The sequence below is a fragment of the Oncorhynchus mykiss genome, chromosome 9 (assembly GCF_013265735.2).
Source record: "Oncorhynchus mykiss isolate Arlee chromosome 9, USDA_OmykA_1.1, whole genome shotgun sequence".
In the NCBI taxonomy this organism is placed as follows: domain Eukaryota; kingdom Metazoa; phylum Chordata; class Actinopteri; order Salmoniformes; family Salmonidae; genus Oncorhynchus; species Oncorhynchus mykiss.
Genome location: NC_048573.1, coordinates 28,603,461 through 28,620,912, shown reverse-complemented (window position 1 = coordinate 28,620,912; position 17,452 = coordinate 28,603,461). Strand labels below are relative to the sequence as shown.

At 44.2% G+C, this 17,452-nt stretch overlaps 1 protein-coding gene across 4 annotated transcripts in view; it reads right to left on the bottom strand.

Moving 5' to 3' along the window:
• Window positions 1-17,452, bottom strand: part of LOC110531878 (actin filament-associated protein 1) — a 109,866-nt gene that overhangs the window by 42,722 nt on the left and 49,692 nt on the right. For 2 of the 4 annotated variants that reach the window (XM_036987777.1, XM_036987778.1), the window contains 2 exons: window positions 6,325-6,453; window positions 5,836-5,918 (listed from right to left, as the gene is read on the bottom strand). In XM_036987777.1, coding sequence (XP_036843672.1) covers window positions 5,836-5,918; window positions 6,325-6,453 — 212 coding nt within the window. Of the gene's footprint in view, window positions 1-5,835; window positions 5,919-6,324; window positions 6,454-16,626; window positions 17,250-17,452 lie in introns of those variants that run through there. The other 2 variants (XM_036987776.1, XM_036987779.1) reach the window with 2 other exon arrangements.

Sequence of the window (17,452 nt, the reverse complement as noted above, 5' to 3'; positions counted from 1 at the left end):
TTGTTGACAACACTGGCTGCAGAAGCTAACTATGGGAATACATGTATTACAGAGCAGCCCACGAAACAACTAAGCAAAGGGTGTTACAAAGCAGAGCAGTGCAAGGGAGGGTTAGTTCCAAAACATTAAAACAAATTTAAAAAATGACATATGACATTTGCATTGTAGCGTTGTCAAACTATGAAAATTTGAATTATTTTTGAGTGACAATGACATGAAAATATATTCAGCGTGACATTTGTGAGCATTATAATATGATTAGACAACTCAAAAAGGACAGTAGCCACTAGCCAGCCAGCAGCCCTGGGCGAAGCGTTGCACCCTGGGAAGTGAATTGCACTCTGAGAATAGTACTATGATGTGTAAAATCCATTGTTTTTCTATGGCCTATAGACGATCTGATCTAACGAGCTTCAAAGTGTGTTTTGTGTCGTTTTGGAACTAAACTATTCATTGAATACATTCAATTATTTAGCTGTAATGAATTATGTCTAATGAATGTCATTTGACACAATATTATGGCCATAGATTATCAAATTAACACTGATATGTATCAAGCTACATTTAAAAAAAGATTTAGACATAATTGGTTTGGCATAAGAAAAATGTAAGGTATTCTGTTATTTAATATAGTGTTATTTTTTTTTGCAAGAATTTGAATATAGAATATATTATATTTGTTCTACCAGTTATCAACATTTTGTTCAATGTTTTTAAAAAAAGTAAAGCCCAGTGGTTATTCTGTGTCTTTAGCTAATATGTTATTTATTTTTGCCCTGGTATTGTTTCAGCATCGAGTATCATTTTGCTATTGAGTACAATTTCAGTATCAAGTATTAATATACTAAACTGGGTATAAAAGTCCAAAATCTGGTATCGTGACAACACTAGTTAAAGGTACTTTTAAAATGACTCAAGAAGCCCCTGCACTTAGTGAGAGTGCGTGAGTGTGCGTGTATACCCAGAGTACTGCCAGTGACTGAAGGTCAAAGAAGGGCCCTGTCCTTCAAAGATAATTTGTAAAAATCCAAATAACTTCACAGATCTTCATTGTAAAGGGTTTAAACACTGTTTCCCATGCTTGTTCAATGAACCATAAACAATTAATGAACATGCACCTGTGGAACGGTCGTTAAGACACAAACAGCTTACAGACGGTAGACAATCAAGGTCACAGTTATGAAATCTTAGGACACTAAAGAGGCCTTTCTACAGACTTTGAAAAACAAAAGAAAGATGCCCAGGGTCCCTGCCCATCTGCGTGAACGTGCCTTAGGCATGCTGCAAGGAGACATGAGGATGTGGCCAGGGCAATAAATTGCAATGTCCGTACTGTGAGACGCCTAAGACAGAGCTACAGTGAGACAGGACGGACAGCTGATCGTCCTCGCAGTGGCAGACCACGTGTAACAACACCTGCACAGGATCGGTACATCCGGACATCACACCTGCGGGACAGGTACAGGATGGCAACGACTTTCATTTTCTTTTTTATTTAATCTTTATTTAACCAGGAAGGGCTCATTGAGATTTAAAATCTCTTTTTCAAGAGCGTCCTGGCCAAGATAGGCAGCACCAAGTCATTACAAAATTGAATTACAAAAACAACAACTGCCTGAGTTACACCAGGAATGCACAATCCTTCCATCAGTGCTCAAACTGTCCGCAATAGGCTGAGAGAGGCTGGACTGAGGGCTTGTAGGCCTGTTGTAAGGCAGGTCCTCACCAGACATCCCCGGCAACAACGTTGCCTATGGGCACAAACCCACCGTCGCTGGACCAGACAGGACTGGGAAAAAGTGCTCTTCACTGACGAGCCGCGGTTGTGTGTCACCAGGGGTGATGGTCGTTTATCGTCGAAGGATTGAGCATTACACCGAGGCCTGTACTCTGGAGCGGGATTGATTTGGAGGTGAAGGGTCCGTCATGGTCTGGGGCGGTGTGTAACAGCGTCATCGGATTGAGCTTGCAGCCATAGCAGGCAATCTCAACGCTATAAGTTACAGGGAAGACATCCTCCTCCCTCATGTGGTACCCTTCCTGCAGGCTCCTCCTGACATGACCCTCCAGCATGATAATGCCACCAGCCATACTGCTCGTTCTGCGCGTGACTTCTTGCAAGACAGGAGTGTCAGTGTTCTGCCATGGCAGCGAAGAGCCCGGATCTCAATACCATTGAGCACGTCTGGGACCTGTTTGATCGGAGGGTGAGGGCTAGGGCCATTCCCCCCCAAAAATGCCCGGGAACTTGCAGGTGCCTTGGTGGAAGAGTGTGGTAACATCTCACAGCAAGAACTGGCAAATCTGGTGCAGTCCATGAGGAGGAGATGCACTGCAGTACTTAATGCAGCTGGTGGCCACACCAGATACTGACTTATTTTTGATTTTGACCCCCCCTTTGTTCAGGGACACATTCTATTTCTGTTACTCACATGTCTGTGGAACTTGTTCAGTTTATGCTCAGTTGTTGAATCTTGTTACGTTCATACAAATATTTACATGCTTCTTTTTTTGCTGAGTTCATTTTATGTTTCCAATAAAAAAACTAAGAGATCTAAGTATCCAGATCCCTCTCTACACATGGAACAGTTTCCATCCTCACCCCTGCAGCCTCAAGAAACTCACTCTGTCTACAACCGACATTAACCTTTCACAATTGTTTTCATTTCCTGGAAGTAGGGCTCTGAGTTTTACCTGACACCCTGACCATGTGACCTGGAGAGCCCTTAGCCTGGTTAAACCAGACTGGGACCTGTACTCACCAAGTGAAACAATGGTTTCACAGGTTTAACCAGGCTACAGGGCCGTACCCTTGTTTACTAATCTACTCTCGAGGTAAAGAAAAGCACTAAGCACCCTCTATTCTACAGTCTGCGTGTTAACAGGAGTGGGATAGGGTCGTGACACTGTGTTGATGAACAACCATTTCATTGATCCCTGCATTCCTGTCTGGCCCTGACTGAGGACAGTGTTAGACTGGAATCACAGAAGACTGGGGCTACTGTGTGGGAATGAGCAAGAGAAGGGAACTCTTAATGGGGTTGAGCTCATTCAAGGCCTCAGGTTTCAAAAATGTTTGCAGTGGTGAAGAAATCGTCACATGAACACCTCCAATATGCTGTCGCTCTCTTGAGCATACACACACAGTACTCTCTCATACATTTTCCCTAACACGCACACACACACACCCAGGAGGGGAAGCCTGCTGGGTGGTTCAAAGTGAGGTTGATTTGGCTGGTTGGAATAAAATGCCCCAATCTTTGTCTATCTGATTAACAGATATCCTGTAAGGGTCTCCTGACCCCTAATGATATTAGAGCCTGTGTGTGTGTGTGTGTGTGTGTGTGTGTGTGTGTGTGTGTGTGTGTGTGCGCACGCTGTGGGGAAAGGGTCAATAAAAGTCAACTGCCCTGGCACAAATAACAATTCTTAGCGACAGCGGTCCTTGCCTCTATCAACAGTCTCTTTCTCTGCTAATCGCTAAGAGAACCTAACTAAATGCCACCCATGTGACCCTCATAACTCTTCTGTAGTGACTGAGAGGGTCTGTGTTAGCATGTTAGATGACCTTGCTAAAGGATGTTATTATGCTTATTCTATCTAGAATGCACTCAGTGTACAAAACATTAGTAACACTTGCTCTTCCCATGACATACTAGACTGACCAGGTGAATCCAGGTGAAAGCTACTATATGATCCCTCATTGATGTCACCTGTTAAATCCACTTCAAATCAGTTTAGATGAAGGGGAGGAGATAGGATAAAGAAGGATTTTTAAGCTTTGAGACAATTGAGACATGGATTGTTTGTGTGCCATTCAGAGGGTGAATGGACAAGACAAAATATGTAAATGCCCTTGAACGGGGTTAGGTAGTAGGTGCCAGGCGCACCGGTTTTGAGTGAGTCGAGAACTGCAAAGCTGCTGGATTCTTCACGCGCAACAGTTTCCCGTGTGTATCAAGAATGGTCCACCACCCAAAGAACATCCAGCCAACTTGACACAACTGTGGGAAGCACTGGAATCAACATGGACCAGTATCCCTGTGGAACGCTTTCGAACACCGTGTCAAGTACATGCCGCGACAAATTGAGGCTGTTCTGAGGGGGAGGGGTACAATAATGGGATTTGAGTCTCAATTCTTATTACATTTATTATTCCTCCCTCTCTCTCTAACATGCACTATTACCTACAGGGATGGAGAAGACAGAGTTACCAAGGGAGAGAGAGAGAGAGAGAGAGAGAGAGAGAGGGGGAGAGAACATTGGAGCGAGATTAAATGTTTGTGAACTGAAACCAAAGACGGTTGGAAAAAAAACCACCACAGCTACTTGGACAGTTTTCCAGAGGGCAGCATTGCAATATAATGAATGGTAATTTCAAAGGGAGAGGAAGAGAGAGAAATTGACTGTATGACCCTGTAACCCCTCCCTCACCCCCTCCTCCTCCTCCTCTCTCAAAGTATTCCGGGAAGTGCAGCCAGGAGTTCCAGAGTCCAGACACACACTAGGGTCAGGAGAGGAGGACAGAGATAGGATGGTTCTAATTACAAACTCTACTGTAAGGGAGTGTGTGTGTGTGTGTGTGTGTGTGTGTGTGTGTACTCGTTTTCCTACCTTATCATCAGGACCCCAATGTCCTAACAATTCACTGAATGTCCTGAATTTGTTCAAATGCTATTTTGAGTTCTAGTGTAGGGTTAAGATTTTGAGGGATAGGGTTAGGTTAAGGGTTAGGGTTAAGATTTTGAGGGATAGGGTTAGGTTAAGGGTTAGGGTTAAGATTTTGAGGGATAGGGTTAGGTTAAGGGTTAGGGTTAAGATTTTGAGGGATAGGGTTAGGTTAAGGGTTAGGGTTAAGATTTTGAGGGATAGGGTTAGGTTAAGGGTTAGGGTTAAGATTTTGAGGGATAGGGTTAGGTTAAGGGTTAGGGTTAAGACTTTGAGGGATAGGGTTAGGTTAAGGGTTAGGCTTTAGGGTCGGGGAAAATAGGATTTTTTTCTAATGGTCAAACATTTGTACTCCCCAAAAAGTCCTGAAATGTCCAAAAAATGAAGCTATGCGGATGTGTGTGCGTTGTCTCACACACTCCTCACCACAGCTTTGTAGAACAAGGTGTGGGTCATTGTCATGGTGAAGGGGGTTGATGGGATAGCATGGCACACCCGGATACGATCAGACGCATCCGCTCGGAGACAAATGACACACACACACACACACGCGCATTCTGTTGCCACAGCACACATCCACATATATTAAACCGTGCTTATGTGTTGTTGATGAGTGTCAGGGGTTGGGAGGTGGTGAGAAAGCAGAAACATATCGATCTCAGAACTACCCTTCCTACTGATTTAGAAGAGACTGTTAAAACACCCTGAAACACTTCAAATGGTTACAACATCCTCTAATATGATTGGATGTGACTTTCACGGGACAGAGTACTGCATGCGATCTGGCTTGAGCTCACGCAACATGTCTCAAATGTGTCAAGTTACTTGTGGTTGAAGAATGTGGAAGGAATTTCCTCTTGAATGACAATAAACATCATCAAGCGATCAATCAAGTTTATTGGCTGTGTTATGATCTGATCCAGTACAAATAACTACCATGCCCAGTCAGTAGGCTACCATGCCCAGTCAGTAGACTACCATGCCCAGTCAGTAGACTACCATGCCCAGTCAGTAGGCTACCATGCCCAGTCAGTAGGCTACCATGCCCAGTCAGTAGGCTACCATGCCCAGTCAGTAGACTACCATGCCCAGTCAGTGAAGGGTAAAGTGATGTAAAGGTGGTGATGTCAGAGGTTAGGGGTCAGAGGTGATGTGAGGTTGTCTTACCAGCCAGGGTTGTGGGATCTCTGGGAGGGGCATCTGAGGGGGGGCCGGGAGGCTGCTGTGGATCTCTGACTTGAACGAGGGCTCTGAGAGGAAGAGAGCGATAAAAATAGATTTTAGAGACAGTGGAAGACGGCAAAGTAAAACACAAGGGACAATAATTGGAATTTGGTTTCATCCATGTTATGTTTCTAAAACAATAAAATGGATCAGATTGACATATAATAGGGATTGAGGTGAACTGAACGGACTAAAGTTGTGTAATAGTTGATGTGCGGTGGTTGGGAGTCTGACCTTAACTGAACTGAGGTTGTGTAATGATTATGTGGTTGAAGTGGACAAAGGGTGTGTGAAGGTTGTGGTTCTGGCCTTTAGCGTTGGGTACCCTATGCAGAATGTTGGAAATGAGCGGACTGAGGTCGTGCGTAAAGGTTATGTGATGGTTGTAGGTCTGACCGTAAGGTTGTGTAAAGGTTGTGTTTAGATTCTGACCATTAGCGTTGAGGACCCTGTGGAGGATGTTGGAGATGAGCATCTTCTTCTCCCTGACCCCAGAACTCAGATACTCCCTGTCCAGCAGGTCCAGGAACAGACGCAGCTCACACACCAACTCCTCCATGGCTGCAGAAAGACACAGGACACAAAACGATAGAATGTTAGACAGCACACACGCTCGCAAACACACAGGCTATTAACGCATCATACTCATGGCCAGCAAAGGTGTAACGGAATAATGTGGTTATGACCAAGTCGATGTCAACACTCTCTGTAGGCTCTACCGTTTCAACAGCATTCAAAGACTCTTGGGAAACAAACGCAAGCTAACTGACGTATCCAAAGCAGAATGTAGACATCATGATTACGAGTTGCCCAACCGAGGCTGGCACTGGCATTAGACCTGAGGAATCTTCCCTGCCATCAAAGTTCATTTGCAGCTCTGGGAACATATACATTCGCTAACCTTCTACGCAGACAAACAATAGGCACAGCCCATATAAAGGCATAGCTGGATGTGTGTGTGTGTCTCTCACTGGGAGGGAGAGAAGGGTATGGATCGCTTCACGTCGAGTTATGGCGGTGATATGAGTGTTAGGCTCTGCACATCAGTACAGAACTCCTCTGTAGATAAAGAGAACACACCTCCCGTCTTTCATGGTTCAGCCCTGTCAGTTCCAGCAGAGTGTGTAATAAACATGTCTAATAAACATGTAATAAACATGTAATAAACATGTAAACAGCGTGTAATAAGCATGTCTTATTGCTGATGACGACATATGTACTCTAAATAGTGGACGTTCATTGACGGGCCCCCTAGAAGTTATGGTTGGTTAGCTAAGGATATAATCAGAGGTCCTATATGTGGTTTGTTCCGTAGAGAATTCCCCAGGCCTCCCACTATGACGGAAAAACACACACTCACGATGAAACTATCATTTAACCCCTGCAAAGGCATAATTCCTCACAGACCATACTTGTGTGTTTTGAATGATTCCATTAAAACAAAAATCAGTTCAGTTGAACTCTGTGAGGAGCAATACCATTTCTAGGGTGGTATATTTTGATATACACCTATTGAGTAATGCATTATGTCATAGCAAATGGTAAGGCACTTATCCGCATCCCCTCCACATGCGAAATCTGACTGACAGCTCGCGAAACGGTTTGGAATGTTCAGCACACAGCAGTAGAGTGATTTGAACATAGTCTCAATTGACGTATTGTTTTTGCCAGACACCTACGATGATATAACATCTAGTAGGCCCTGTAAAAGCCCGAAGGACCCCCTTGACAGCTCTATTAATGATAGTGATGTACAGTTTGGGGGATGGTGGCCTAAACCTTTGATCAGTGCGTCTGGCATTGAGATTGGTGCATACCGTTGTCTGCCAGAGACATGTACGAGGTTAGAAAACACATCCATATTTTACTCTCACAGCTATGGAGAAGACTGGGAGTCTTTCTCTATAGCTGTACAAACAGCAGCTTTCACACATTCCTGTTGTAATCTTATTATCCTTTGAGAGAGGAGGGGGGAGAGAGAGACAGATACCCATTTCAGACAGGAAGTGTGGTATATTACCTATATAAAAAAAAAAATCTAAGGCAATGTTTATATGACCCCCTTTCAAACAGACCCTTATTTAGCACCTTCTTGCTGGTACACTGCAACAACAACAAAAATCAAGTTGCTTCAAATTATTATTAAGGAACTGGTTCCACAGCCATGCTACCTTAACAAAAAAAAATATATTTGGCCCAAACTTACCTCTAACTTGACAAAACTTCTCAAATGTTGATTCAACTATAGATTATATTTGGGTAAAAAAAAAAAGTGCTGTGCAACTGGTTACCAGTGGTGAAAAAGTACCCAATTGTCATACTTGATTAAAAGTAAAGATACCTTAATAGAAAATGACTCAAGTAAACGTCACCCTGTAAAAGAATAATCGAGTAACAGTCTAACAGTATTTGGTTTTAAATATACTTATGTATCAAAAGTAAATGTATATATATCATTTCACATTCTTTACATTAAGCAAACCGGAGGACACAATTGTATTTTTTATTTACGGATAGCCAGGGGCACACTCCAACACTCTTTATTTAATTCACAAACAAAGCATTTGTGTTTAGTGAGTCCGTCAGATCAGACTCAGTAGGGATGATATCTTGATGTGTGTGTGAATTTGACCATTTTCCTGTCCTGTTAAGCTTTCGGAATGTAACGAGTACTTTTGGGTGTCAGAGAACATTTATGAGGAAAAAGTGCATTGATTTCATTAGAAATGTAGTTGAGTAACAGTAAAAGTTGTAAAACATATAGTATCTGTAAAGTACAGATACGCCCAAAAAAATGACTTAAGCAGTACCTTAAAGTACACACACAGACACAAACCTTGCTTTGAACATACGTTTTCAACTTAAATATTTTACACACGTTGACATACATGATTACATTGTGCATGTCCATTTATACAGTCATTATTATTCAACATGACCCTCACTTGAGATTTTAACTCAAAATCTCTTGGTTCATGGCAAACCTCTAGGTTCAATTATAATTTAAATCAGACTACTCTCTCATCATTGACTCGATTTACTTTTCTCAGTAATTGTAGGGATTTCTGTATAGTTATCTAATGTTGGTGGGTCATACGGGTCTGCATATCAGTCTATTTTTAATGTTACTCCTTAAATAAAATAGCTTTTCTAGAGAGAGAATGAGGACTTTAGGCTGGGTTTCAATCCCTATTTTATGTAATTCTGTTCCATTTTATTGTTTAGAAAGACTACATGGACTTTGGTTTCATCCATGTTTTGTCCCTTCTTGTGTTTACATGTATAAGGACTTGGTGACAACAGCTGATGTGAAAATAGCTTTTTAAAATTAAATTCTAGAGAGATGTGGGGCATAGCCAAGGACTAAACAAGTACAGCTGAAGTCGGAAGTTTACATACACTTTGTTGGCGTCATAAAAAAATTGTTTTTCAACCACTCCACAAACTTCTTGTTAACAAACTAGTTTTGGCAAGTCAGTTAGGACATCTACTTCTTGTTTAGACAGATTATTTCACTTATTATTCACTGTATCACAATTTCAGTGGGTCAGAAGTTTACATACACTAAGTTAACTGTGCCTTTAAACAGCTTGGAAAATTCCAGAAAATGATGTCATGACTTTAAAAGCTTCTGATAGGCTAATTGACATAATTTGAGTCAATTGGAGGTGTACCTGTGGATGTATTTCAAGGTCGACCTTCAAACTCAGTGCCTCTTTGCTTGACATCATGGGAAAATCAAAAGAAATCAGCCAAGACCTCAGAAAAAAAATTGTAGACCTCCACAAGTCTGGTTCATCCTTGGGAGCAATTTCCAAACGCCTGAAGGTACCACGTTCATCTGTACAAACAATAGTATGCAAGTATAAACACCATGGGACAACACAGTCATCATACCGCTCAGGAAGGAGACACGTTCTGTCTCCTAGAGATTAACGTACTTTGGTGTGAAAAGTGCAAATCAAATCAACAGCAAAGGTCCTTGTGAAGATGCTGGAGGAAACATGTACAAAAGTATCTATATACACAGTAAAACGAATCCTATAATCGACATAACCTGAAAGGCCGCTCAGCAAGGAAGAAGGCACTGCTCCAAAACCGCCATAAAAATGCCAGACTACGGTTTGCAACTGCACATGGGGACAAAGATCGTACTTTTTGGAGAAATGTCCTCGGGTCTGATGAAAAACAAAATAGAACGGTTTGGCCATAATGACCATCGTTATGTTTGGAGGAAAAAGGGGGAGGCTTGCAAGCCAAAGAACACCATCCCAACTGTGAAGCACGGGGGTGGCAGCATCATGTTGTGGGGTTGCTTTACTGCAAGAGAGACTGGTGCACTTCACAAAATAGATGGCATCATGAAGAAGAAAAATTATGTGGATATATTGAAGCAACATCTCAAGACATCAGTTAAAGCTTGGTCGCAAATGGATCTTCCAAATAGACAATGACCCCAAGCATACTTCCAATGTTGTGGAAAAATGGCTTCAGGACAACAAAGTCAAGGTATTGGAGTGGCCATTACAAAGCCCTGACCTCAATTCTACAGAAAATGTGTGGGCAGAACTGAAAAAGCGTGTGCGAGCAAGGAGCCCTACAAACCTGACTCAGTTACACCAGCTCTGTCAGGAGGAATGGGCCAAAATTCACCCAACTTATTGTGGGAAGCTTGTGGAAGGCTACCCGAAACGTTTGACCCAAGTTAAACAATTTAAAGGCAATGCTACCAAATACGAATCGAGTGCATGTAAACTTCTGACCCACTGGGTATGTGATGAAAGAAATAAAAGCTGAAATAAATCACTCTTTACTATTATTCTGGCATTTCACATTCTTCAAATGAAGTGGTGACCCTAACTGAACTAAGACAGGGGATTTTTAGTAGGATTAAATGTCAGGAATTGTGAAAAACCGAGTTTAAATGTATTTGGCTAAGGTGTATGTAAACTTCCAACTTCAACTGTACCCTTCTTTTTTGTTGTTGTTTTTTATGTGTGTGTGTGTGTGTGTGTGTGTGTCTTGATGTCTGACAGGTCCTTAAACACTACTCTGCCTTCTCCTGTCACTCCGATGATAGAGGCCCTAGGCAGTGTGTGTGTGTGTGTGTGTGTGTGTGTGTGTGTGTGGGGCGCTGGTCCTGAGTTGAAAGGCTGTCACGTCCCCAGACTAAACACAGCAGAAGGGGTGGGTGTGCTACAGACACCATTTGTAAATGAGAGACAGACAGACACTGTCAAATACACACAACTACAAACTCAGGACAAGAACATAAACCAGATGTTTTTCCCTCTCACCTTAAATAGCCTGCATTTTCCATAACAAAATGTGTTACTATTCTATTAAGACACACTCAAAATGTCATACAGGAACTAAATATAGCAATACATAACTACGCTGAGAGTATAAAACATGAAGAACACCTTCTCTTTCCATGACGGACTGACCAGGTGAATCCAGGTGAAAGCTATGATCCCTCATTGATGTCACTTGTTAAATCCACTCCAAATCAGTGTAGATGAGGGGGAGGAGACAGGTTAAAGAAGTATTTTTAAGTCTTTAGACAATTGAGACGTGGTGTATGTGTGCCATTCGGATGGTGAATGGGCAAGAAAATATGCAAGTGCCTTTGAACCAGGTATGGTAGTAGATGCCAGGAGCACTAGTTTGCATAAAGAATTGCAACGCTGCTGGGGTTTTCACTCTCAACAGTTTCCCGCGTGAATCAAGAATGGTCCACCACCCAAAGGACCTCCAGTCAACTTGACACTACTGTGGGGATCATTGGTGTCAACCTTTGATAGCATCCCTGTGGAACAATTTTCCAAACCTTGTAGAGTCCATGATGAATTGAGGCTGTGCTGTGGGCAAAACAGTTGCCACAACTCAATACTAGGAAGGTGTTCTTAATGTTTTTGTACCCACATTGTTTATTTTCCACCATTGTGTAGCCTAAGTGATGGGCAACCTACAAACACAACCCAAACTCACCCTTACAATACAGGAAAACCAGTTGGTGTATTTACGCAAATTAGAGAGCACGTCGTCATCATCCATCCCATAACCAGGCTGTATTGAGCCATCATATGATGCCCACATGTGTACTACAACTACTCATCTAGACCATATATCATAAAGCCTATGTAATCTGACATCATATCTGTTTGAGAAACTCGAGCCAGGCTTCTGAGGGAGCTCTGGCGTTCTTTGGATCAAGCAGTAGCCTGCTCCACTTTGATGTCTGATGATAGATCCCACCCAGACTCTGCGTGTTGACTGAGCCAATGGGCATAAGATACTGCAGACCTGGACCAATGACAGGCTGGTTAGTGGATGCACTGCGGACATGGACCGCCGGACACAGTTTGTGTGCAGCGCAGGTATGCTCGAGTTTACTATTCCATAGAATGTCAATGGTCATCAGCAAATGCAATATATTGAGTGTCATTGAAGGATATAGGGAACAACCACATAATCTGTTGCGTTGTGGGCAGAATGTTGCAGTTGGACGTTTGTGACGTTAATTGGGGTGGTTTATGGTCTGGCATCGCCATGGTCACCCTCCTCGCTTCAGTCGCCGCCGCACAACAGGGCATCGCTCAACGCTGGTTGCACACAGCTCCTTATATCAACACACACACACACACACTACAGCTGGCTCTTCCAGCTGACCCTCCTACTGTGCCCCCCTCCTTCTTCTGCCCTCGTCTCTGGATTGTTACTTTTCTCCCTTCCCTCCCTCTCTCCGTTGGGGTGAACTGAGTGCCTTACTCCAGGGTCTGAGTCGGCACATTTCCTCCAGTCGGCCTACACCCACACTCAGAGAGAGGAAGCCCAGTGCGGGGGAAACACGCTACCTCCCCTGGGCCCCTGGAACTCTCTCCCTGGAGCCCCTGTTTGACCCAGAAAAGCTAACCTGGGACTCTTTTCGTAGATTACACAGCAAGTCAGATGGAAATGTGATGTGTAGAACATACATGATTCTCTGTCACTTAGAGTAGGGAATCGTGCCAGTTCTATACATCATATTTCTGCCTTAATAATCCTCTAAACTCCGTGAAGACTAGAGTCCTAATGCCGAGTTATCTGCTGCCACGATCACCCCAATCAAAAGGGTGAACATCATATCAAATCACGGTCATAGAAACGCAATGAACCTTTAATAAACCTGCAATAAAACACTCATGCTTCTGGGTCCTTTCCCCTGAGAACCCAACCCATGTACTGTAAGATGATGAGGTCAGTGGCTGCATTAGCTTATGATGAGAGACCAGCATTCGCTATCCTGGTCTGTAATTACCAGGGCTCTGTGTTCCACGGGGAATGCCAAGGGAACATCACAGTGGACTATATCATCTCTATCAGTTACACAGGTGGTTTACAAGCAGATGTGCCAAACCACAAACATCTGAGTCGGACTGATCTGGACTTCAAAACCTACCCATCATCTGAGAGAAGGGAACCAGAGTCTGTAGTTCATAGAGAGAGGCAGTGGAGAGGGAGAGAGAGGGTAGGAAGGAATGGAGAGAGAGAGAGACGGTAGGAAGGAATGGAGAGAGAGAGAGAGGGTAGGAAGGAATGGAGAGAGAGAGAGAGGGTAGGAAGGAATGGAGAGAGAGAGAGAGGGTAGGAAGGAATGGAGAGAGAGAGAGAGGGTAGGAAGGAATGGAGAGAGAAAGGGTAGGAAGGAATGGAGAGAGAGAGGGTAGGAAGGAATGGAGAGAGAGTGAGTGCGAGAGAGAGCGAGAGAGTGCAAGAGAGCGAGAGAGAGCATGAGAGAAAGAGAGAGTGAAGCTCCTCCAGTATCTGTGTAAGGGGATAATTACAGAGCACTCGACGTGAAAGCACACCACTGAGAGGGGATGGAGGGAAAAAGAAAACAGGAGAGGATGGTGGTTAGAGGCACTGGATTTCGGGTTGGACTCATCTTTCTTGGAGGAATGGAAGGCCTGAGGAGACTTGGTGGTGCCCTCCGCATCTCATCCCAACCTGGACGTTAGTTATGTCACCAGCCATTTGCATTCAACCAAGAAAGAAAGAAAGAAAGAAAGAAAGAAAGTCAAAAGAGGATAGCGTGGCTGATGTAGTCTATCAGAGTCCGAAGGAGGTTGATGAGATGAGCATTTGGGCTCCCATGCCATACCTCACACGTTTGTGGTAAAGCTAGAGCAATCCATGTATTGGCCCAATGCCGAGTTATCTGCTGTGACGCTCAAAGGGAAACCGCTCCACTTTGATTGACAGCTCCTAACCAGACAGTATTTAAAAGCATCTATTCCCATTAGACTCCACCCAGCACAGACCACAACCCCCTTTCCACCCTTTCTTCCATCAGTTACATTTTCAGTCATGTTGTTGATGGCGTTTTTCTCAAGAGCTACTCTTGCGCAACCCCCCCTCAGACCACAACAAAACCCTCTCGCAGTGGTGTTTGTTCGATCTGGATCAAATGTATATCTTCACCCCAGACAGATAATCAAACTGGCTAACCAGCTCATCCTCTTATAGCTGCTAAGCCTTTTATATCAGGCTATGGGCTAATCTGAAATTATCAACAACATCAGTTATTGCCCTGAGGATTATTACCAAGGAAAGCAGGAGTGGTTATTTATGATTGCTAATAGTGCATGCATTTGGAAAGTAAATCAGATGGCCCTGCAAAACCAATGTTACATCAAGCCTAATCTTGGTTGACGATTTATGTTTTCGTAGTCTGTCCACATGCAATTATATCATGTCAAAAGGCTTTGGATTTGTGTTGGATAAAGGCACAGTCAAACTATATGATAGCTACACCATATGACAGTCGCAATGCATGACAGTTACACTGTATGACACAAGTCTTATATAAGTCTACATATGGCTCTTCATCACGATGGTTTTCCAATGTGCATAAGGCTATTGACAGGAATGGAGAGGCGGCCAAGGATCTCCAATTTGGGTTGGAATTAAACTCTGTGCCTGCATGCCAGTTCACTGACAGATTGACTTTGATGAGGGGGGATTATGAACTCATTTTTCTTCCTCTCTTCTCCTCTTTGAATCGGGTTTTCCTGCCATTGAAAGGGGGGGGGGGGTCCTGTTTATTTTTTGACACAAGAAAGCCTTTAAAAATCCATCATCATTGGGGTGCTGAGTGGGGTTCTAAAAGAGAGGGGGACCCCCTTTCGCTAAAACAGAACCAAATGGGCCAACGAGCGAAGGGGGCCAAATTGCTGACACCATGGCCACATCACAGGCACCCAACGCGGTGCCAATTAAAGCCACATCGTCAGAGGGCTTCCGACCGAGGGGAAACTACGATAATAAACACATTAACACTCCATTCATATTGCCCCCAAAATGGCACCACGTAAGAGTTTTAGAAACAGGGACAGAAAGTGCATTCTTTCCAACTGCCAAGTTTGCCTGCTGCTAGTACCACCCCCCCCCCCCCCCCCCCCCCCCCCCCCAATGGTGGATAGGATGATCACAAGGCAAAACTTAAAAACACCCTCTCCATGTCCCAGCCCTTGAGCCAAAACACACTTCCCACATTCTCATGTGGCGTGTAGATGAGATTACAGCATTACTACACAATGGTTGTCTGTCGGTGACCCTACCAAATGTTAAGCTGCGATAAATTGCCTAGCTACCTGATACCACGCAGCTGCCAACCCGAAGATAGAGGAGGGTAGCAGTGGAGCCAGGTTTTTGTTATTGTAGGGATACGGTCTCCTGCAGAGAAACAAGAGACATGGAGCCACTTGGTGTTGTCATACCACGACTGTGTTGTGACCTCAGGGAAAATCTTGCATTACCTCTAGGTTGACCTTAGGTATGTGGGCCTATGCAACGGATGAATTGCGTGACACCACCACAATCATGTGTGTAAGTAACATCATAGAAACATTGCTTAATTTGTATAGAATAAACCTAATCGGAGGCCAAAATCTGATTTAGAGTAACATTGGAAAATAAACAAAAGCGTTCCATGACTGTTATGATATATTATAAACTATAATGCCCTGATTGAATTGATGGTACAGCAACAAAAGTAATCGACCCAAATAAATGAGCGTGCAAAACTCATGCACACTATACTGTAGCAGCTCCAAGTCCTGGAAAGAAGCGGTCACTGGTCACTTCGTCCCGCGCCAGCTGCGCCCAGCGACGGCACAATCCAGTGATTATCGTGCGGGACTGCCTGGACGCTGAGAGGGCTGCTATTCATCAGTGTTGCCCGGGGTCAGAAAGGGGAGAGGGCGGGGAGGTCTCAGGTTGCAACTAGCAAAGCTCTAGTCGCGACGCATAATTCCATGGACAACAAAACCACGACCCTAATGACACTGTCAGGAGCCAGCGGTGGCCAGCAATCTTTCCAGGCTCCAAGCTCGCAGCAACCTCTCGCTCTCTCTGTTATGAGAGTTCCTATTATTACAGAATAATTCATTTAATGAGTGACAATTTACAAGGCGGGGTGATAATGATTAGCAACAATGCATTGTTTATTATTAGGATATAACGCTACAGTATTATACAATAATAGGCCTAGTCTAATGCATAATCAGGGAATTATGTCATTATATTTTCACTTCCAGTAAGTGTGTTGGCTATTGAACTCGTTTCGTTTTAAAACCAGCAGCTCTCAAGGGGAGATGGTAAATAGATGTGTCAGACACATATCAATATTTACAGTGGCCAGCTGTTGAAGATCTGAACCAAAAGCGCATGCTGACGTTGGAATACACTCACCCCTGGAAGCGAACAAAATGGGATCGCGCCGCATGGTGGCTTCCCAACGCATCTAAATCCCAGCAAACAGAAGCAGGCGAGTGGCCGGCAGCTGTCGAATATCAATAAAAATCCCTCTCTCCACGGGTCAGCGGCCAACGACGGAACCCTTGTCTGTTTCTTTGAGGATAGATTTGCCCCGCGATACCAGCTCTGAACAGTCTTTCACCACCGGGCGCTTTGCGACCAACCGGCAACGTCTCCGTCACGAGTCTCCTTACAAACTTTTCTCCGGCTCTTTTCCCCTCTTTGCTTCCTTCCTTCCGTCCTCCTCCCTCTTACAAAACCTACTCAAACTGCCTATGCCTGCATGGTCTGCTCAGCTCAGAAACGGATCTTGTTTGAACGCTCGCATCTGCCGTCTGCTACGGTGCTGACAGGCGGCCAATAATGAGAGGGCTAGTCGTGCCTTGCAAGCAAGCGCGCCGAGGGCAGACTGAACTTTTCGAATATCTCCCCCTCTCTATCTTTGCTGAAAGGTGAGACGCGACCCCTTTTCTCTCCGCCCAGCTCTCCCTCGGGCTCGTATTCCAGTGTGCAGTTAACTAAGGGAAGCATATTTAAACACACCAGGCAGGCAGGGCTAGCCCAGTTCTGAGTTCTCCCCCTTTTCCTCAGCGGCAGATGGGTTATTGAACTCAGGCTGGCTCGCCCCTCGGGATGGGGGGGAAATCGGCAGTTTATGGTAATAGTCGGTAATTAAGGACCGTCCGCGTCTCTCACTGCACCCGTCACACGGTTGTGTGTCCAGAGGGGAGAGCAACAGCCAGCCAATGACAGATATGAG